The sequence below is a fragment of the Eulemur rufifrons genome, chromosome 15, assembly GCF_041146395.1.
Source record: "Eulemur rufifrons isolate Redbay chromosome 15, OSU_ERuf_1, whole genome shotgun sequence".
In the NCBI taxonomy this organism is placed as follows: Eukaryota; Metazoa; Chordata; class Mammalia; order Primates; family Lemuridae; genus Eulemur; species Eulemur rufifrons.
In genome coordinates, this window is record NC_090997.1 from 80,002,144 (window position 1) to 80,023,867 (window position 21,724).

The 21,724-nt window shown below is 39.5% G+C and overlaps 2 protein-coding genes across 6 annotated transcripts in view; one reads left to right on the plus strand and one right to left on the minus strand.

Annotated features, from left to right (window-relative positions):
• The first annotated feature begins 1,029 nt into the window (after nucleotides 1-1,029).
• Nucleotides 1,030-8,359, plus strand: SMLR1 (small leucine rich protein 1). Its single transcript, XM_069487694.1, has 2 exons — nucleotides 1,030-1,275; nucleotides 7,986-8,359. The coding sequence occupies exons 1-2, from the start codon at nucleotides 1,107-1,109 to the stop codon at nucleotides 8,069-8,071; spliced, it is 255 nt and encodes an 84-aa protein (XP_069343795.1). The 5' UTR covers nucleotides 1,030-1,106; the 3' UTR covers nucleotides 8,072-8,359.
• A 4,344-nt stretch (nucleotides 8,360-12,703) lies between these two features.
• The window catches only part of EPB41L2 (erythrocyte membrane protein band 4.1 like 2), a 197,501-nt gene continuing 188,480 nt past the window's right edge, over nucleotides 12,704-21,724 (minus strand). For all 5 annotated transcript variants that reach the window (XM_069488687.1, XM_069488686.1, XM_069488683.1 and 2 more), the window contains one exon: nucleotides 12,704-13,852. The gene's annotated coding sequence lies outside the window, so the exon portion shown is untranslated. The remainder of the gene's footprint in view (nucleotides 13,853-21,724) is intronic.

Genomic DNA, 21,724 nt, shown 5'->3' on the forward strand with positions numbered 1-21,724 from the left:
TGCACATCCAGCACCTAGTCCACCGGTTGGGTTCTGGTAGAATTAAATGTTTGTTTAAAGATGGATAAACCAACTCACCTCTCAGAGAATTATTCAGAGTAGCACACCTGGAAGCTGACATCATTGTCATTTATTTATTTGCTGTTCTCCTTACTTACTGTTGTCTAGGTGTTCAAAGAAGTCTTGCCAAATGGAATCAAATGGGAATAAAGAACATGACAAACATGTTCAAACATGACAAAGCTTCCAGAAAGAGTTTTTCGATGTGGAAATAATCTCATTTCTCCTTCCTTGGTCTTAGTTACATCAACTATGTATGAAGCAAAATTCACATTTTCTAGATACAGGTACACAGATATAGTAGCATGACTTTTAACACATCAACTGCCATGTAAGTTGTATTTAACTCATCCTACTTTTGAGCCCAGGGCCTCGTGAAACATATGTAACTGCAGTTGGTTCATGAAAATCTTACTTGTTGATATTCTTATTGTTACAATTAATATTGACAATTTAATTGCATATAACTCATGCACAGAAAACAATAAAAAATAACAAATTTTTCATTAAAGTAGAAATGATTATTTGGTTTTCAAAGTTTTTATTCTATTTTTGTAATAAAACACTGTGGCCCCAAGGAAAAAAAAATTTTTTCTAGTGTGGCAGTCAATGTGTTAAGTAATTTTTAACTCTAAAATTTAGAAAGTGTAGGAAAAACTCTTCCTGTACCTAGAAATACAGAGAAATATATAAATAAATAAATACATAAAACAATGAGATTCACTTGAAGTCAGGTACTTTTCATTCCAATAGACTGAATGCAAAGAAATCTTAGCCTCCCGAGGTCATCCCCACCCCTGCCAGATAAATTCTCATCTCTGGAAAAGTTTGGAAGATCTGCCTTTCAATTCCTCTACACTTTGTAGCTGAGTTACAGAGTAACCTGCCAGTGATCCTATCAGAATTCATGGAGCTATTTAAATAGAGCAAAGTCCACAAAAAGTTCCACCGAGAGGTGCTGAGCAAAGGCCAGAGCTCCAGAAGAAAAGAAGCGCAGACTCAGAGCAAAGCTTCCCCGTCCCGAATGACTCCCACCCTTCAGGTCTATGCAGCTGACCATGAGCTCTGTGCTGTCTATGCAGCTGACCACGAGTTCTGTGCTGTCGGCTTTCCTGGGAGAGCTCCCCGGCTGGTTCCTTTTCTTTGGGATCTTCCTGCCTGTGACCTTGCTGCTGCTCCTCCTCATTGCCTACTTCAGGATCAAACTGATTGAGGGTAAGCGTGAAGCCACCCAGGAAGGGCTGGCGTCCTTTCCTGTGACACGCCTTTGAAACGGGCCAACACACCGCCAGGGTTTCTGGGAGGCCTGGAGAAACACTCCTTTTTGATTTGTAGGTACTTCTCAATAAGTTCTCTCTCAAGATTTGGTGAGTTTGGCAGAGTTTGAACCTTTCAGCAGTGTGGATCGTGGGCTAGAATGTGAAGGCAGGCCAGCTGCAGGGACCCCTCGACTGTAGCACCTCACAAAACGTGAGTCAGCACTTTTCACATGTGGTTGCTTGCCTCTGTCTCTCAAGGCGATAGATGTGCAAACATTAAAACATTGTTCATGGTCTGCCTTCTCTATGTGACAGATGTATGAACATATGTGCCCATGTGCATGTATGTACTTGTGTGTGCTCATGTATGTTCATGCATGTGCCCATGTGTGTGTGTACACACACTTATTTCTCATCCTCTGAACTTCTAGTCAGGAAATGTTCTATTCATTGTGCTGTCATGGTGTTTGGCAAATGTAAAGCCCTGATAGGTAGATATTTGACCCTGGTATAGACTTTCCGTGAGAGTATAGTTGTAAAATCTCAGGAAGCTTGAGGTGATTTGGAATGGGCATTTGAGTTCTGGATTGAGATGTTTATTCTGCTATAATTAAAATTAATGAAATTGGGCTGTGAGCTGTTAGATTATGTGTCAACACTCTACCCAGTAAACATTAGATTAATATCATAGAGGTTAATAACTATTTTAGCAATATCAACAAAGACCAGTCATATTTCTTAATTTAGATGGTGTTGTATTAAGCTACTAAAAAAAACAAATTTGAAAACTCCTCCTCTTCCACAAAAACTTGCCAAGTCCAAACAATGCCTTCATGTATATTACCATATAAACAGATATTCAGAATCTTAAATGGCTAATGCCATAACATTTAACCTAAAATCTTACAAAAGTACAATCGGGGATATTTATTTCTAAGTTGAGATTTAGAACATACAGAAATCCTAGGGGACATAGAGTATATTATGGAATTGCAACTTTTCCATCAGAACTAAAATATCCCTCTAGCCTTTCAATTTTTGTGTCTCGTTTTTATGAACAGCTCTCTTGTTGACTGATCAAGCCATATTCTGTCTCACTCTACTGGATTCATGTGTTAAATCCTTTTCTTTATTAAGTCAGTTTATCCTCCACTGCCCCAAGACCAGGCTGCTGGATGTCCTGCTATCCAGTCATTCATTACCACTGAGCCCTGGAAAGAGCCTCCAAAAAAAGGAAGAGAAAATTAGAAATCTCCAAGATTCTGACTACAGCTTCTTTTCTGTCTTCCAACTCAGAAGGACTGTCAGAGTGGTTGCAACAACCACCATCAGTCACATGCATCCCTGGCTCCCATTGACATTCAGCACCTTCAGTACAGTAAAAGGATGCAGATGTCACTGTCGGGGTCTTGGATACTCCATGTAGTTTCCAAGTTTCATCTCCAGATGTCTCTTGGCTGGATAAAATTTTCAATATCTCAAAAATGTATCAAGCAAGAAATAAGGGAAACAACAGGTCAAGATAGCCTTGTGGATTTCCAGGTTTCTTACTAACCTCTACCTACCTGTTATTACAGGCCAGATAATTCAGGGGGACATTGGTATTTTGGTCAGACTCTGCAAAAGAGAGCAAATCTTGGATTTATAGCTTCACTCATCTATAGGAAAACATCTAGAACATTTAAATGGGTCTACAGTATTTTACATAGATAATTCTGGGGTAAGAGCATATCAATCACATTGTGACAGAGTGCCCTGGAAAAGTCAACTTGCAGTTGAGGACATGGCCTGGCATCACAAGGGGCTGATGCCAGGGAAGTGCAAGGAAAGTGCTGGCCACAGTGCCAGGCAGTAGGATCTCCAAATTCTGATATGCTACTGAGCCTTTCTTGACTTCTAGACTTGCCCCAACTATATGTCTGTCCCTTCCCTCTCAAAGCTGTCATTTTTTGCAGCATAGGAGCTAACCCAAGGGACAGCAAGAATGTCAGCCTCACAGGATGAGGGCCAGTGTTCTCTGGGTAGAGTCCTTTCACCACCTTTAAGACTTACTCCACCTTTGCATCATACTTCTGGATAGCAATACTTCTCATTCATTCATTTGTTTGACAAATATTTTTGAATCTATCATGTACCATGGATTGTCCTACATACCAGAGCAGACTTTATGGGCTTTCAAAACTGAGCAAAATCAGTACCAGTTCTAGAAAACCACAAAACTGGCAAAATCATCAGACGTTAGAGGAGATATTACAAATCTGTATGTTTCTGGCCCTGACCTCATTAAATGTCTGGTCAAAGGGCTGTAAGAATGACCTGCCATTTTCCTTAAGTCTTTTCCCAAATGTCAGAGCTGAGCACTCTTGCCAGAGGCAGGATCCCCTGAACAGCTAAGGGGCACCCCAGAGATGGAGGGAGCCTCTACTTTCTGTGGCTTCTTTCCGTGGTCTCCCACGTTGGCTTGCTCTCACCGAAGTGTGCCTGGAGCTTCCAGGCTGTGGGGAAGGAGCACAGGAGGAGTGAGTGCAGAGGTTTCCATAAGTGGAGCTACTTATTAGGGCAGAACAGAAATCCGTGCGTCAGTTACCTGATGCAATAGGGTCCTATCTGAAGGTTACTGTTGCAAAGAATACCAATGACTAGAAGCACTGTTACCAGTGGCTGCCAACCACCTGGATGATGCCAAGCGAGGACTGCACAGCTGAGTGGACAAAAGTGGTCCCTCCTGTTGTCAGTTTTCATTCTGCTGACACTGGGTCTTAGCCATGCCAGGGTGAGGAAAGTTTGGGGGCCCTGGGCACTATCTCTTAGAGATTCTTGGCCAGGGTGGCAGCTGATAGGCAACCAACCTGTAGTATGTTATTTCCTCAAGAATGTTATATTCAAACTACCATTTGCTTATATTTCCCCTCTTTCCCAAATGGAATCTCTGCATTTTTTGGAGTAATTCTTAATTACATTTCCCAGTATTAGCAGACAACCTTAGACTATGGATGTTTTCATTTTTATGTAGATTTGGTCTCTTTAACTTCAAATACTCCTTTCTTCTGGGGGAAAAAAACACCCACAAACTCCAAAAACATGTAGCTTTAAAAAAATTACAGTTCCTTCTGTAGCCATTTTCCTAAGGTTAAGTAGTAATATCCTCTCTCCGGTTTGAGGGCAAATGAGATCACTTGGCCCAGAATAAAATATCACCAGTGTGTATCTCCATTCCACAACATCCACTTAAAAACGGCAAACAGATGGTCAAATGTCATGTCGTTAATCTTCCGAGCAGGGTTATGGCGAGTGTAATCATTCCTATTTTGTTCCTGTAAAGAGAGGGACGTTGATAGATGAACTGGCACGTTCACAGAACCCCAGAGTCCTGCATTCTAAAACAGAAAACCAGCTTGCCTGTCTCACATAGCCAGGGCTGTCAGACGAAAGGGCCATTTTAAGATGTGATAGAAAGCATGTGGAGGTATTGTAATCATTCAACATTAATCCCTCCACGTCAAGCCTTAGGAGGTAATGGTGCATGTAAATTTAATTAGTATGTAGAGAACATCAATTTTCTCACAAAGGAAGAAAGAAAATCCTCTAACATCCTGCACTCTTCAATCTGTGTCAATGGCCTTGAGGAGGAGGAGTAGGTCAGTCTTGGAGTGGAGGTCTGAGTCTTGAACTTTCCATAGCCGAACACTTCATCAACCACTGCTGTGGACATTTGACATCTCCTAGGGTGGAAGCTTTCATTATCTCATCTCTCCAAGTCCTGAGAGTCCTAACCGTCTAATTCCAGTGCTACCCTATCCCCAAAATACCATCATCCTGATCAAGAACAAACTGCTCTCTAAAACAGCCAACATGGCCAAAAGTAGTCATTACCCAAAGGAAAACAAAAAAAATGTGTCTACTTAACACCTAAAAGTTTTTGTATGGCATTAGATCCAAAATAAGTTCGGGTTTTGATCAGGTTCTGACCTTCCGCAACTTACATTCTGAAACAGATAACTGAAGAACTGAAAATATACAGGGTGGTGAAGTGTCTTTCACTGAACTTCATGAATACACTTTAGTGGTCAGCAACCAAAAAGGAAAAAAATGTTATTTGGAAAAAGAATAACTTAAGGGTTAGCACAGTAAAATTGTTAAGAGCTCAGACTATGGAGTCACACCAAATGGGTTTGATTTCCAGGTTTGTAACAATGGCCACTCAATCTCTTGAAGCTTCAATTTTGTCACATGCAAGATAGAAATAATATCAGGGCATAACTATAAGATTAGTGGGGTTGGTATGTGGCTTAAGTGAGGTGATATATATAAAGTCCTTAACAGTGTCTGGTCTGAACAACTGTTGGTCATTATTATCCCTGCTGGCTTATAAATTCCAAGGTGGCACTGTTTGTGTCATTACAACAGCTATTATTAAAATTGTCTTTGAATAATTAGATTTCCCAAGGTCACCCACCCAGAAAGAGGTAGAGAGAGGATTTGAACCCTGGCTGTCTGGCTCCAGAGCTAACTCTCTCAGCCAACACACTACCCCTGCAGTATTGAACCCTGAGTAGGTCATCTGTTGAATAAAAGAATCTTTTTGGCTCAGGCAATAAAATGAAGCACCATCTGTGGGAGAGCTTTAAACAAGACAAGAATTTGATCAATCTCTTTATGTAAGAGGAGTAATTAGAATTATTGATGATGGTGATTCCTCCGCATAAAGATCTACCTCTGAGTCACAGGGGATTTCATTTCTTCACCTGTGGTCCACCAGGGAAAACTTCATTGCTTGCAGAATTTTCCATAATAACAAACTCGAGTGTTTTCAAGGCCACCTGCCTAGCTAATCTCTCTCTGCGCATTGTCCTTAATAGATCCATTGAAATAAAGTGATGGCCAAATTGCAAGCTCTTTTAGGAGAAGGATAAATCATTTTATTTCTCTCGCTCTCCACATGGTGCCTAGCACAGACACTTTATTCACTGGATAGATGATTCATTAGAGATTGATGAGCTTCCTCCTGGCCTCTCTATTCTAGTTCTCTCGACTCTTAATAGTTCACTTCTTTCAATCTCATTATTCAGGTCACCCATTTTCAGCTCTACAATTTGTATCCTGGTCCCTCATTCAAAGCACCTGTTGTGCAGTTAGCCGTTGGGAATTAAGAATAAAAGGGAAGAAATTACTCATGTTTTAATGAGTTATAGTCTAAGCCATGCGCCATCTCAAGGAACACCCTTGAAATAGCAACAATCTTTGTGGAAAGGCAGTGGGACCCAGTGCTTGAATGTGTGGACTCTGGAGTCAGACTGCCTGCGATCAAATCCTGAATCCATCCATTTCTGTGATCTCGAACAAATTACCCCATCTTGATTTCTCTTTGCCTCAGTGTGCTCATCTGTAAATTAAGAATAATGGTGACTGGCTCATAATATCATTGCAACCATTCAATAAGAAGGCATGCAAAGGGATTCACGCAGTGTCTGGCACATAGCAAGTGTTCAATAAACATTGGCTATTAAATCTTGAGGCTCATGTCACCATTGCATATGCTCCCTCTCCTGACTGGGATGCAAACACTTGTGGAGGCCTGGAAGAATCCAGGTCAGGGAAAGTGCATGTGTCCTGGGTGCATGGCATATAAAGGATCAGCCAAGAGATAAATTGCATGGACTTGACATGGGAGCCAAAGAGAACATTTTCAGGTTCAACTCTATAAACATGTTTATTATCTACCATGAGATTAGAAGCTCCTGGTCTCTAGCTTGATTTGATTAATTATAATTCTGAAAATAAGACTTTTAAGGGCAAACGCAGGATCAGTTGTGTGTGCTGGTGGCAGTCAGGAAGACAGACACGTTCTCTGACGTACCAGGAAGATCTCAAGGAATATGTGTCAGGATCTCAAAAGGGATCCCAGGGTTAAAGATCAAATTTGGTTATCACCAGAGAGATAATAGTTGAGGTTAGAGGAGCAAATAAAAGTATATAGAAAGATAGCACAGAATATTAATAGTAGCCAAAGGAAGGAGAATGACGGGGGGAGGTAATTTTGTCAATGCCACTGAGGAAGGAAACAGGAGATTGGAAAATGCCACTAGATTTAGTAACTAGATGTCATTGCTGAGTTTTTTTAATTGAGTAGCTTTAACAAAATATTTTAAGAGGTTAAGGAATGTGCAGTTGTGAGAGGTTGAAACAGAGTCATCAGTAAAAATTGCCAAAAGGTAGGAAGGAGAAGACTAATTTGACTTGTCTAAAAACTATAAATGCCCAAACACATTTTTGGGAGGGAGAAAAAGGGCAGAAACCCTGACTTATTTCCATATCCCCAAGCCTGGCCTATATACTTACTTAATAAATGCTTATTGAATGTGTGGGCCTCAATTTAATCAACACCTAATCTATTAAATACAAGATGTACTCATCATGGAACAATTTTCATCACAGTGGTAATTTGTTCACTCTAGCTAGGGCCATTATTTAGAAAGAAGCGTTTGCACATGTATTGGAAGTGGTTGAGGACACAGACATCCTGTAGCAGGACTTGCTCTGAAGACCTGGATTTCTGTGACTCACGAAGGTCATCAGTGTCAGAAATGCTGGCCACTAATTGTAAGTAGTAAATGACCAATGGCATTCAGCTGTCTCCAAATTATTAAATGATGTTTTTTCTTTCAGTTAATGAAGAACTGTCCCAGACTTCTGACCGACAACACAATTGCAAGGATGGCTCTTCCCTGTCCCAAAGAAGGAAGCGGAGGTGACTGGTGGGGACCTTCCAATAGCTGAAGCACAATGGATTTAATTTCTACTGGTCAGAGAGCAATGGTCCACAGTTTAGCTAAATTAAGTAGATTGACAAACTAGAACCACAGCAAAAATAGAACACTAAGATGCTTGTTCTGAACCATATTGAAAAGTGGCAGCTATTGTCCAAGAAGACTTCTGTGAGACTCAGCTGAAACAGAAAAAGTACTAAGATTTTCTTGGATTTGTCTATTGGACACATAACTTTTTTACTTTTATTGTGACTATGTCTGTTCTGAAGGGTATATTTTTAAAATAAAATTCTGAAGTTATTACATAATCCCATGGAAGCCCATATGATTCTGGTTTTAGAGACGAAGAAACTCTGGTAGAGATCAACTGAATAGCAAAAGATGAATGTTTTGGAGAGGGCTCAGTAGAGTCCCTATTTAAGAGTATTTCCATGTGTTCCTCTTGCAGTTCAGTAACTCTTACATGACACCACTCAGGTGTCATTTTTGGACTTGAGTTTGTGTCTTTCCTTTTCCCAAGTGCTTTCACAAATCATTGTCACAAACAACATACAGAACAAGCGGAGTCTTCCAATACTAGGTATGGCTCATCCATGAATGTAGCTTTCCACATGACATGACTTGGAAACAGCGAAAAGGAAAGGAGAACAGAATGTTCACATAATTCCTGAGGAGAATAAGGCAAGTAGCCTGTAAAACTAAAATACCAGGGAGCTATTTCTAAATATGGAAAAAAGTCAACATTTCATTAACAGAATTCTTCTCTTTCAGTGGGAGCCCTAAAGGGCCAACATAGATAATTGAAAAGAAACACTTAAGTCAAGGTGGTAGTTAAAAAAGATTGTGGGCCAGGAGTGGCGGCTCACGCCTATAATCCTGGCACTGTGGGAGGCCAAGGCGGGAGGATGGCTTGAGCTCAGGAGTTTGAGACCAGCCCGAGCAAGAGTGAGACCCTGTTGCTACAAAAAATAGAAAAATTAGCCAGGCGTGGTGGTGCATTCCTATGGTCCCAGCCACTCGGAAGGCTGAGGCAGGAGGATCACTTGAGCCCAGGAGTCTGAGATTGCAGGGAGCTATGATGACACCACTGTATTCTAGCCGGGGCAACAGAGCAAGACTCTGTCTCACTAACTAAATAAATAATTAAATAGATCGTGGTTACTATTGTGTTTTCCACATTCTCAAGTTGACATTAACCAAAGATGTTCAGTACTTTCTAAGTCTGGTTACATTCCAATCTTTGCACATGACTCTAACAGGCTATTATAGTGATTCACTTTATAAAACATGACGACTTTGGTCACCTCTAAGAAATGCATCAATTTTGGTAGTGACATACAGTCACACACAAGAGATTGCGTGGATGACCAAAAGCAAGAATGCACCACCCGTGCAGGACATTTTCTGCTTCTTCCTCTCAGGTCCACCCCAAAATTCTTTCTACCCATCCAGTGAGCAGTCGCCATTTGCACATCTTGCAATGATACATATTTTACTTATTGTTTGACTAAAGACACTCATTTCTACAGTTTATTGCACTTGATTATAATGAAAATGTCTGCTGGGGCTTACAGACGGAGGTGACTCAGAGCAACAGTGCTCATGCCATATGGAAGGAATAACAATATTCTCTCAGTTCTGGGTGGGATCTCTTTTTAGCCCCTGGTGGAAATCAGCTTATGTAAGAATGCTTTCTTTAACAGAAGGTGTGAAAGGACACTCACATTCTCATCTCAGGCAGCTGCCAGCCAAATCTGTGGCTCAGCCATCAGGGTTTGCTCCATCTTCCTCAGTAACAGGCCCGTCAGAGCCTGAGTTTTGCCTCTGGTGGGTGCTGGTCCACACATCTCAGCTATTGTGGCAACACATGAGCTCCACACATACATGTGCTCAGCAGTGAGCACAACCAAGTAGTTTAAAGCAAGACCCGAGATTTTTTGTTCTTGTTCTTTTGCCATCAAATGAGAGTAAAGAAACTCCAATAAAATCGACTATATTTGTGAACGTTTTTAATATGTAGGAAAACATGTTAGTTTTCCCATGGAGACAAGTCCCAAGGGTTTCATTATCATCTGCTTGAAGGCACTGCTAATACATTTGTCAAATCATTTGCCAAGCACAGCCAAGCAGCTGCAGTCATGTCTTTGCTCTTTACATCTCCTGGGTCCAGTTTAAGATCGCATTTGGGCCTGGACCGCGTCGGTCCTCTTCATTGCTGCTGAACAGCCAGGCCGTCTCGGCCTCCACCTAGACCAGCCGGGCAGTCTCCTGACACGATCCTACATTCAGGAGCATCTTATTCTCCAGGGCCTTTCACCAGGGCCCAGAGAGGTGGTCTCACTCCAATAGTTCCTAATCTTATTTCTTTGTTTTAATAATTTCTTTTTACCTAAGAAGAAGTATGCCTAGGGGAATATAGCCTGAAACTGACAGAGCCAGGATTTGAACAGAAGACTCTTGACTCCAAATCTAATGAACCAATTTCTAATCGTATTTCTAATGTTTTAGTATCTGAAAGAGTTCCCCAATAGGAACATGTTCCTCCAACTGGAGACCTTCAATAAAATTATAGGTGCTTTAAGTTCTGTCATGTTGCCATCATTTCTCAATGAAAATTTACCAAAAAAAATTTTACAGAGGTAGCCCAAAGCTGTTAATATTATCTTTCCATCTCTCTTGTTCATCGTGTTGGTAATTTAGCAATTTGATGTTGGGAACCTGCAAGTCCGTGACCACTCCATATCCGGAACCTATAAAAGTTGAAAAAACAGAAAATTGGGCAAGGAAGGGCACATATTGTGTTTTCAAACCCTTTAAAAAAAAACATACTATTAATCTGGCCAGGTAATAGTCTCCACAATTTTCTAGACATAATTTAGTAGCAATTGGAAAATCAAGAACAGATAAACACTCCTAGACAACAAAAACAGCTTTGGTTGAAATCTTAAGTTCTTTGGCAAAACCAAATCTCAGAAAGTAGAGTTCTTAACTCTCAGAATTCAGAATGTTAAACACTTCGGAAATAAATGTTCTGATTTATTTATAAAAATGATTAGAATTTTCAAAGCATGCTCATGAGATCCTTGCTTTCTGACTTTATAATTAGTGTGCCAATCAGAAGAGACCTCTGAGTTCATGAAAATTTAGGCCATGGTATATATTAATATATCCTAACATGAGTGACAAACAGAACAGCAGGAAACATGTCTTCAAAAATACCATCAAATGAATAATTACCATCAAACAGATTGGAAATTTTAAACCACTTTTAAAATTTTTCAAATCCACATTATAAAACCTATTGATTTACTTTTCTGTTTAATCTACCATATGGGGTTTTGGAAGCCCAGTTTACCAGGTGAGATTATGACATCTAGAGAAATATTTTCTAAGAATATTTCTTAGAAAAGAAACAGAACGTTTCTTAGAAAAGAACACAGAATACTAAAAAAGACAGCCTTGCTGCTACAGTCATGTGGGATTAATAATCAACATTGTCCCGAGTGGCGCCGTGGGTCCTAAGTCCTGCGAGATGTTCTAGATGCCTCCAGGACTCCAAATGCTGCCCTTGCTGTCTCAGCTGAATAAAGCTGAGCCCTAACTGAACACTGCATTTCCTAGTCCATGGGAACTGTGAGGACAAACTTTCTTCCTATCACTGTTATTATCACTAGAAGTATGAAGGAAAACAGTTCTCAAAATGCCCTGGGAAGATCAACCTGTGATTTAGATGCAAATGCTATGCATACAAACTTTCTGATGAGAAATATACTTACAGATTCACATTTGGTTCCATAGTATTGCTAAGGCTTGGCTTGCTGAAACAGCCTTCTCTAGAGAGTTGTTTTTGTAATAATTACAGAGAAACTGAGAAAGGCCTTTCACAAGGTGAGAGATAATTTAGTGGAAAGAGTTCTCAAAGATGACAGCTATGCAAATTACATTTAACACACTTATTTTAAATGACTAGTGAAAAAAATGCTATGTAACATTTTAAAAGGAATATACCCTGTTGGCCATTTGCTGGATATTTAAAAGAAAAGTATATTTAAAAGATAATCTGCTGTGCCTTGGCAAAAGCTTTACAATAAGCCGAGTCACTTAGACTCAGATGCAGGCCGTCAGCAGAGTCTGGTTTGCCTGACACATGAAGGCTCAGTAGACACAAAGTAAAGGACATGAATCAGAGAAGCAAGATTCAGATGGTACCGCTAAAATGTTTCCTGAAAACAAAACAAAAAATGCACAAAGAAAATAAGCGAAAATATCCCTTGGAGAATCTGTAAAAGCTGGGCTGGATTATTTACCCAGGCAGAAGGAATCTGGAACGCTAAACATTAGATTTACAAACTTTCAACTTTGCTTTTGCCCTTTCTAATCAGTGATGTTGGCAGCATCGTCAAATTATAAAACAGAGCTGAAACTAGATTTTAAAAATGCTACATACCACAAACTACTGTGACTCCTGCTAGGAAATACCACTTGAGTTTATTATTTTAAACCTTTACAAAAAGAGAAGCAGTGAGCTTAGAGAATAAACAAACTTTATTTTATAACAGTATTACAGAAAGCAAAATATCATTTAATACAACTTGAAGCTGCTATAAATCTAATCGGGCATCATAACTATACATAGGATCAAAAGCAAGGGGGAAAACGTTCAATACAGTTAATAAGTCCCTATCAGGTCTCTGGTGTCAGCTTTAAATGGTTTAACGTTCCTGCAACCAACCAAAAACCACCCTAGCCCCCTACCTCTCTTCCCAGTGTCCTCAAACCTGTGTGAATCATCAAACTATCTGAAAGAGATACGCCTGCTCAATACCAAAAGGTCAGTTTTACTTATACACAAGGAGGTTTAATACAAAGCGAGTGCTCTAACCAAGTGTTCAAATAATGCAAAGTATTGAAATTTGGATATGTTAAGAAAGCACTAAGGTTTTAAGCTGCCTGAATCTTTTAGTAGAAGGGAGGAAGGGTTTTCTTTCTCCTCCCCCCTGTTCTGGAATGCTGCGAGAGGGTGTGTGGGAAGCACGGGCACTGTGGCGAGGTGGGTCTCTGAGCACAGCGCACGGTCAGCGAACTTCGTAATTCTCCAGTCTGGAGATTCGGACTCTCTACTAAAAGTAAAAAGTCACAGGACTGGAAAGTCAAAGGGTCCAATGTAAAAAACATCCCCAGTGAAATGCTGAAACATTAGAAAATTTTCAAAATGTAAGAAATGCTTTTAATCTGTATTAATATTTTTCTGATACAGTATATTGACTGCCCTTGGAAAACTCTGTAAATACGTCCTGTGAGAATCCAATGGAAAGAATCTGGAAGGAGGAGAGTCACTACCTAAATTAGTCGCAGAGTTTCCTTTCCGCACAACAGCACCTGTTCAAGTGAACAGCACCTTACCAGCGGGGGCTGGCTTCGTTCACTGTCTTTTGATCAGAATGAGCCACAAAAAGCAGGTAGTTGTACACAAAGTAAACAGGAAACAAAAACAAAACCCCTTAATTAAAAAAAAAAAAAGAAAAGAAAGAACTAAGAATATTTAAAAGTGGTTATAAAACGAAACAATATATTAAAATGGGTGGGAACAATGTAGACCAGAGCTGTTAAGGTAAGGTTTGGTGTTGGCATTTTAATTCTTCGGGCTTCTGGTCATCGTTACCAGTTGTAGCATAAATTCGCTGGAGTAGTGGTGTGGCATTAAGACTCGGAATGGTCAAAATTCTTCAGGTTCACGAAGCTGAATGTTGTTTTCAAAATGACTTTCTAGGAGAGAAAAAGAGACAAGTCTTAAACATTCCATAAAGAAAGGCTTGAAAAAAATGTTACGTAACATTCGTCAAGTTTCCAATCAAGTAATCAACAGTTAGTATCCGCCTAGCCCTACAGTAAATGATATGTTTACCAGATGACAAGCATGAGCGGCTATTCCACCCTTGAGGGCCTTAAAATATCTGGAGAATTGACACGCACACTAGAAGCCACAGGCAAATAAGAGTACACTGCAAAAGAATTAATTAGTGTAAAACAGAGACAATTCATATGGAAAGAATCTAAAAAAGAGAAACCAGAGTAGGTTCTAAAGCTAGACTCAGGGAGGGGGAAACCACGGTCCATTTTGCCTTCATGGAAATGAACAGAAAGGGCACTTCCGGTGGAGAGTGCGGGACAAGGAAGTGAGGAAGGGGGCATGGGAGTGAGGAGGTACAGGGTACTTACTATGATATTAAGATGGGCATAATGATGTATGTGGGGGGAGGAGGCAGAAATGAATGGGAGAAATAGAATCGTGAAGAAATAGACATTATTAAAGCTAAGGATTGGTATAGTGGGTAATGGAAGGTAAGAAATATTGGGTCTAATCTTTAATACTAGCCTGAGAAGTATGAACATCATCTAATAGACCGGGGGGGGGGGGGGGGGGGGCGGGGGGGCAGGAAGAATGAACTGGGAAAGAAAATTCAGACAAGAGCCAGGGAGAGGCAAAATATAGGTCAAAGAGCCAGGGGGTGCAAGAGCCAGGGGGTGACCAGTTCATGCAGGGCACGGTAAGCCTAGGAAAGGAGGTTGGAACTGCTTCTCCTTTGGTTTAGAGGAAGGGTTTGGCATGGCCTGATTTATGTTTTGAAAACATAGCTGTGGCTTCAGTGTGATGGCTGAAGGCAGAGAGGAGTAGGGGCAGGAACACCAGTCAGGAGATCACTGCAGGGGTCCAGGCTGGATGGGAAGATGACAAATGTCAGGCATTACTGCTAGCTGGCAAGGACCCAGACTTGAGTGGTTGTATGGAAATCCAATGAAGAGAGAAACCTGAGAGGCGCCATTGAAGAAGAATCAGAGTGTGGTGGTAAGAAGAAAGTATCACAGAGGACTATGGGGTTTAGAGTCTGGGGCTTAGGACAAATAAAAAAGAGTGAACGAAGGCATAGAGCCTGGGTGAGGCGTGGACTACAGATGTAGATTTCAGAGTAAGAAGGAAGGGGTAAGCGAAACCAGATAGAACTAAGTCTCATGTGAGTATAGGTCTTGGGGAAGCCCCTGATCAAAGGTAGGTAGGTAGGTAGGTAGGAGAGAAGACCAAAAAAACATCATGGTACCTTGGTCCTGAAAGAGAAAAGCGTTTTAAGGTGGCAATTGTTTCATGTTCTATTTCGGTTTGGTTGGAAGTTTTGGCAAAATGATAGGTAATTACAGAGGACAATGGAGAGTGGCAATTATTGTCCTTTCTAAGAGACACTGGTCCCAAAGTCAATTAGAATGTACATTCTTTTGGTTAGACAAAATTAAGTCTTGCTTTAATGAAAAAACTCCTCAACATTTAGATTTATCACAGATAATATTATAGCCTCTTGATTATTCAGGACAGATTAATCGAATTCATTGTTTCCTAACCTGTTGTGTCTGCTTTAGGCTATTTCATTACTTTTTGGTACTTCTGCTTGATTCTAGGCAGGGACAAAAAAACCAAAAATCAATGGAGAAAACACAAAGTCCTTTTTTAGGTTAGAAATTATAAAAAGGAATGTGGGGGGCAGTGAGAAGAAATGGATAAAACTATCAATCAAATTGGACTTGGCAGTTATATGAGACCTTCAGTCTTGCTACCTATTCTTGTTCTTTGAAAGCTGGTATTAATGTCTCTGCTTTGCTTAGTGACTGTGCGCCATTTGTTGAACACAGCCGCCATCTTGCCTAGCCTAGCTACGTTACAGAAAACGAACCCCTGAGGTTACCAGGGCCTGAAAACCTACAGAGAACAACGTTTAGGATTCTATTCTCTGGCTTTGTGTCACTTTATTTCTTTGAATTTGTTTTCATCAAAAATAAAGATTTCACTTTTCAATGAGTCATAAGTTTGTAAAGGAAAGCTAAAATTAAGTTTGTTTCAAAGTTACTACAGGAAACTAGAGTATATAGGAATTGAAGGAAATAGATCTTTATCTCAAAAACTTCAACATTTACTAAGCTACACATAGAGAAAACAACATAGTTACCCATATAACCTCAAATACAATTCATTCCCATTTATTCATAATCAAACCACTAGAAAGTATAATAAACTAATTTTCTGGTAATAAGTATCACAAATGATGACCTTGATGTACGCTTAGGATTTCAGATTTCAGAATGAAGGAAAATTACATTTACTGTAATGTTAATATTAAATTTATTTCCTTGTTCTTTAAAAAGCGGTAGATCAAGTATAACACTAAGTTAATTAGCTATTAAATATGTCAAGAACACCCCGGTGCCTTATTGCTGTGAATGAATAGGGAACAACTTATTGTATGAAGATTTTATTTACACATCCACTTATCTTGTTTGACTGCTTCATGTACTTAAACATATGTAGAAATGTGTTCCTAAATACAAAACATTTAGCTTTTAAATCAGGAAGGAAAAAGACAAAGATGGAATTACCCATGTCATCGCTACACAAGCATCAGACATGTTACACTTTTTTGTCTTTTGGCATGTATCTGTGAGAAACAAACTTAGTATTTGACAATTCTTTATAGATTAGATTTCAAATCTAAATGATTTATTACATATCCCAACCAAAATGAAAACTAGCACTGGTTCTTCATGTAAGAGCTGTAAAAGTTTCAAGAACTCTTTCTTCTAAAACTTGAATTCTACCTCATATTCATAGAAGTCTGAACATCTTTACTTTGTCAATACAAACTGACAGGCATTAATCATAGGCATTAATTCACCCTGCTTTCACTTTTACAACATCCTAAGGTTAGCCTTGAATTGGGATAAGATCATAGCTGTTAAGTATATGGATTATACTTTATGCATTAGAATTGTGGTCAAGTCAACAAAAACAAAAACACCCAAACCACTGCTTCTTTCCCATGCTTCGGTTTCCCACTCCTAGACTATACAATGTCAGTAAACATTTCTATCTACTATAGTCACATTCCCTAGCCTGTGTCCCCCTCTTTTGGCCAATGTGAGAATATGTCAATGTGGCTAGTCTTCCTCTAATCACAGGCCTAATTCTACGTGCAAGTTCTTCAAGGATACGTGCTGCTTGTGTACCTTGCCTTCAGCCCTCACAGAGGATTCAGAGTTCTTATTGATCTTTCCCTGTAAGCCCAAAGAGCAGTGGTGAAACAAGTCAAGTTCACACACAGAAGTTCTATGATCTCATCTGTAAAGGACAACCTTAGAGTTTCCAGAGACAAGGGGCTCAACACATGGATCTCAATCTTGAGAGCGCTCTGCTCTAGAAAATGATTCAGTAAATTGATTTTAAAAAGCCTTTGACACAAACCACTAGAAACTCTGCCTTTAAGTGGTAGAGTACTCATTCAGGGAAAGGTCTCAATAAAAATGCAAAAATATAGCTTTTTCCAAAATACAAGGAAACAATAAAAATAATAATGCAAGGAAACATTTCTTCAGCTTAATGAATATTCAAGTACCACAGAACAGTAATATAATCAGAGATTATGAAACTGGGAATAGAATATATGTGTAAATAAAAATGAGGTCCCTGTGCTCAGGTGTAAAGTTCAATTTTAAATATGATACTTGATGAATCTGACAGTTATTTCTAATGCTACACTTTCATTTTATTCTTCTTTGATTCTCACATAGCATATTTGATTTTAATTTTTAAACAGAATCTCCATTGTTTAAATTATAAGACTCTTAGAGTCAAAAATGCAAGTATATTAAATTTCCATTTGGTTAACCCAGGAAATAGTGAATTCTTAAAATCTTTATATTACCACTGTAATATAGATAAAGTGTGTTCTGCAGACCCTGAGGGCTGCCAAGACTCTCTAAGGATGTCGGAGAGTCAAAACTGTTTTCATAATCATGTTAAGACATTATTTGTCCTTTTCGGTGTGTTGACATTTTCACCAACGGTGCAACAATGGTGAGTAAACCTGCTGGCATCTCAGGTTACATAGGTCAAAATGATGGCATCAAACTTTACTAGAAGTCGCCTTATTCTTTGCCAGCACGCACTTGGAGGGAAACAGTAAGTCAGGTTCGCCTAAGGACACCCTTGATGCAAAAGAAAAAATATTAATTTTCTGATATCTCAAGCCTTCAGCACATGTCTTTTTAACATTCTGTATGATGAAACAGAAAGTATACATATAACACTCCCACTGCACACAGAAGTACAACAACGTCTAGAGAAAAAGTATTTGTATGACTGTTTGAACTGTGAGTTGAAGCACCTGCCTTTTTCATAAACCATCTTTTTTTATTTGTGAGAATTGATGACAAACTATGTTATTCAGTTTGGACCACGGCTGGCCTTTTCTTGAAAATGAAGTGAGCCTGCCACTTCCAGAAAAACAACTGACAGTCCTTGTTGCCAATGACAAAATTCAAGCTTTTAGGTGAAAATTAGAATTTTGGAAAATAGTATTTTAGTCATCATGAGCTTGATAGCTTCCCGATATTTTAAGACTTTTCTCATGAGATCAGTGGCAACTACTGATCTTTTTATTGTCTCAATCATTTTGCCTTTTCCAGATGTCATATAGTTGAAATCATATAACACGTAGCCTTTCCAGACGGTCTTCTTTCACTAAGTGATTATTTTTAACTTAATAAATATTTTTTAAACTTCTCAGTTTTGATTTCCACTATGATAAATTTCAGTAACTATAACTCACATAAACAAAAGCTCCTTGGGCTCTTCAATAATTTTTAGGAGTGTACAGTGGTCCTGAGAACATTTATCTGCTATCCCTGGCCTATTGCTGTTTTCTGTTTTCTTTCTCATGGATATTTGTGTATCTGCTGGATAGTGGGGGAAAATTAAATCTAGTATTTTTTTCCTTTTCAGTCAAATGAAGCTCAGTTCCTATTCTACAAATAATTCAGCAAAATGTTTTTGCTTTTTGTGGTTTGCTGGAACTCAATGCTGTTTGGAGCCCCCATCTCCTCAAGGGGCTCTTCTGTGGGCCCTGTGAGGTCTGTGTCTCCTATTCAGGCCTTTCTGGACTGGGCTGTCCTGCCTGAGCCCTGCCTCCTTTGAAGAAACTATATTGCTCTCAAAGGCCTACACACGACTGCAATTTCACTGCCAAGAGTAATATAGGTACTGAGCTTCATTTGATGGAAAAGGGAAAAAACACTACATTTAATTTTTATAGATTTTCACATATGATATTTCACTCCTGGTTTTGCTTCCAAGTTAAATTTAGTTCTACTCTTAAAGATAGAGGTGTCCAATTCAGCTTCCCCATTAACAATTGCCTGAATAATGGTTTCCTTACAGGGGATTTCATCTAATGTAGCACCCTTGTAGTCAATCCCACGCACCACTGATAAATTAGTATTACTAAAGGATGGTGCTGAAAATGCTGTTCCCATGCTTGAATACCCAGTGCAACGACCTGCAAAGCAAAGCCTACACTGAGGTAGACACGGCATGTAAGACCCTCCGCGGTTTGCCTTCAACAAATCTTTCCAGCTATGCTGGAAATGTGACCCATGGCCACAATGTAGGTTTGTTCTCTCTAGTATCCATCCCACTGTTTCCCTACATGTTCCTTCCTCTCTGCCCAATCACCCTGCATCCATCCTCATGCTCTCCTCATGCTTTGCACAGAAGAGCTTTCCTGCTACTTTTTTGGGGGAGGTTTTCCTGGTCTGCCAATCAGAAGAATTTTTCCTGTCAACTTTCATAATCCTTTATCCTAGGTATCTCTGGAAACATACTATTTTTTTACCCTAAATGTTATTTGTATGAATGTTCCTATGCCTTTCTCTCTCACACACAACTATAATAGTCCCTTGAACACAGCAGGCTGATGATATATATTAATGAATCCATGAGTGACAGTAATAGGGACTAATACGTAATATAAGATTGAAGAACAGGAACTTGGGGATGGGGTGGGGGGAAGCCAACAGAATTACATTATAGGGCCAGGCACAGTGGTTCACGCCTGTAATCTTAGCACTCTGGGAGGCTGAGGTGGGAAGATCACTTGAGCTCAGAAGTTCGAGACCAGCCTGAGCAACAGCGAGACCTCATCTTTACTAAAAACAGAAAAAAATTAGCAGGGCGTGGTGGCACACATCTGTAGTCCCAGCCACTCAGGAGGCTGAGGCAAAAGGATTACTTGAGCCCAGGAATTTGAGGTTGCAGTGAGCTATGATGATGCCACTGCACTCTAACCAGGGCGACAGAGCAAGACTCTATCTCAAAAAAAAAAAAAAAAAAAAAGTTGAGAGACAAAGAAGCTCTATTACAGTTTAAAATTAAATTTTCTTGAAATTTCCATACACTTAAATACATACACTGGAATAACAAGGTAACAAAGTCATAACCTCCGCTCCCACCCCCTTCAGAGGCCAAGTGGGTGACATACAGGAGTGAGGAGAAGGGGCACCAAGGACCTCAGTATAAGACGAGAGATATGAAGAGCGCCGGCTCTGTGGACACACAGAGAGCTCCTCCCGGTCTGAGGCTGGCCGCTCCTGCTTAGCTTTCACACTGTAGCCATGAGGGAAAGCAAATGCTGTGTTCTCAGGGATTTTTCTAAAATTGCTGGATATCTTCCAATTTTAAGCATTAATAATTATTAATTCAAATTTTAAGACCTACTATTTTGGCCCCAAAACAAAATTCTGAATATGATCTACATGTCTCCAACTGGTCAATTTTGTCTTGTGCCTCTCACCCCTTTTTGGTACCATTGCAAATCCTTACTAATAATAAAAAACTGGGGGGAAATGTAGCATTTGTGATATTGGTTAATAACTAACCAATCTGTAAGAGGAAAAAAAGATAATAAGCACTAGAATAGAAAAATAGACAAAGGACACAAACTGTCAATTCAAAGAAATGCAAATCACATAATACATGTGTGCACACACACACCTGTGTGTGTAGCATCTGTGTGTATGTATTCCAACCTCACTAGCAATTAAAAAATACAATTAAAAAATGCTCTTTCCTCACAATTAAAAAACCGGGAGAAACAAGTGCTCTTTCCTGATCACATTGGCAAAGATTTTGAAAAATGTCTTATAATGTTTAGTGTTGCCAAGGTTCTCACAAACTGTTCATAGGAGTCAACACTGCAGAACCTTTAATGAGGGCAGCTTGGCAATATGTCAAAACCCCTTGATGGCGTACCAACCCAAAGTTTTAAAGATATTTGCCCCAGAGAAACAATGAGATCAATACACAAAAATGTACAAACAAGTATAATCTCGGCAGCTGTGTGATAATTGTGAAAACTGAGGCATAATGTGAGCGCCCATTAATAGGACTGTATAGGTAAACAATTATGTATCCATTCAATGGCTGCTGAAAAATAATGAGGTAACAATAAGGACAGATATCTACAATGTGCTGTTAAGTGGAGGAAAAAAAAACAGGATGTGATACAATCATTATACCAGCCTATATAAATAGAAGGGGGTGTGTGGATGTGAGTGGAGAGTATGTATGTGTGTATATTTGTGAGTACACACACATGCACTGTTAAAAGAGATTATCTACCCTTGGGAGCAGAGGACTTATGGGGTCACTGACATTTTCTACCGTCTCTTCCTTTTAAAACATCATAATCTCTCTTTTATTACCAGAAAAAAAATAGTTTCATTTGAAAAAATAATCAATAATGGTTATGTCCAAGAGCAAGC

Coding starts and splice junctions, on each gene's coding strand:
- SMLR1 (XM_069487694.1), top strand. CDS start 1,107: ATGCAGCTGACCATGAGCTCTGTGCTGTCTATGCAGCTGACCACGAGT. Junction 1,276..7,985: donor CAGGATCAAACTGATTGAGG/GTAAGCGTGAAG, acceptor TTTTTCTTTCAG/TTAATGAAGAACTGTCCCAG.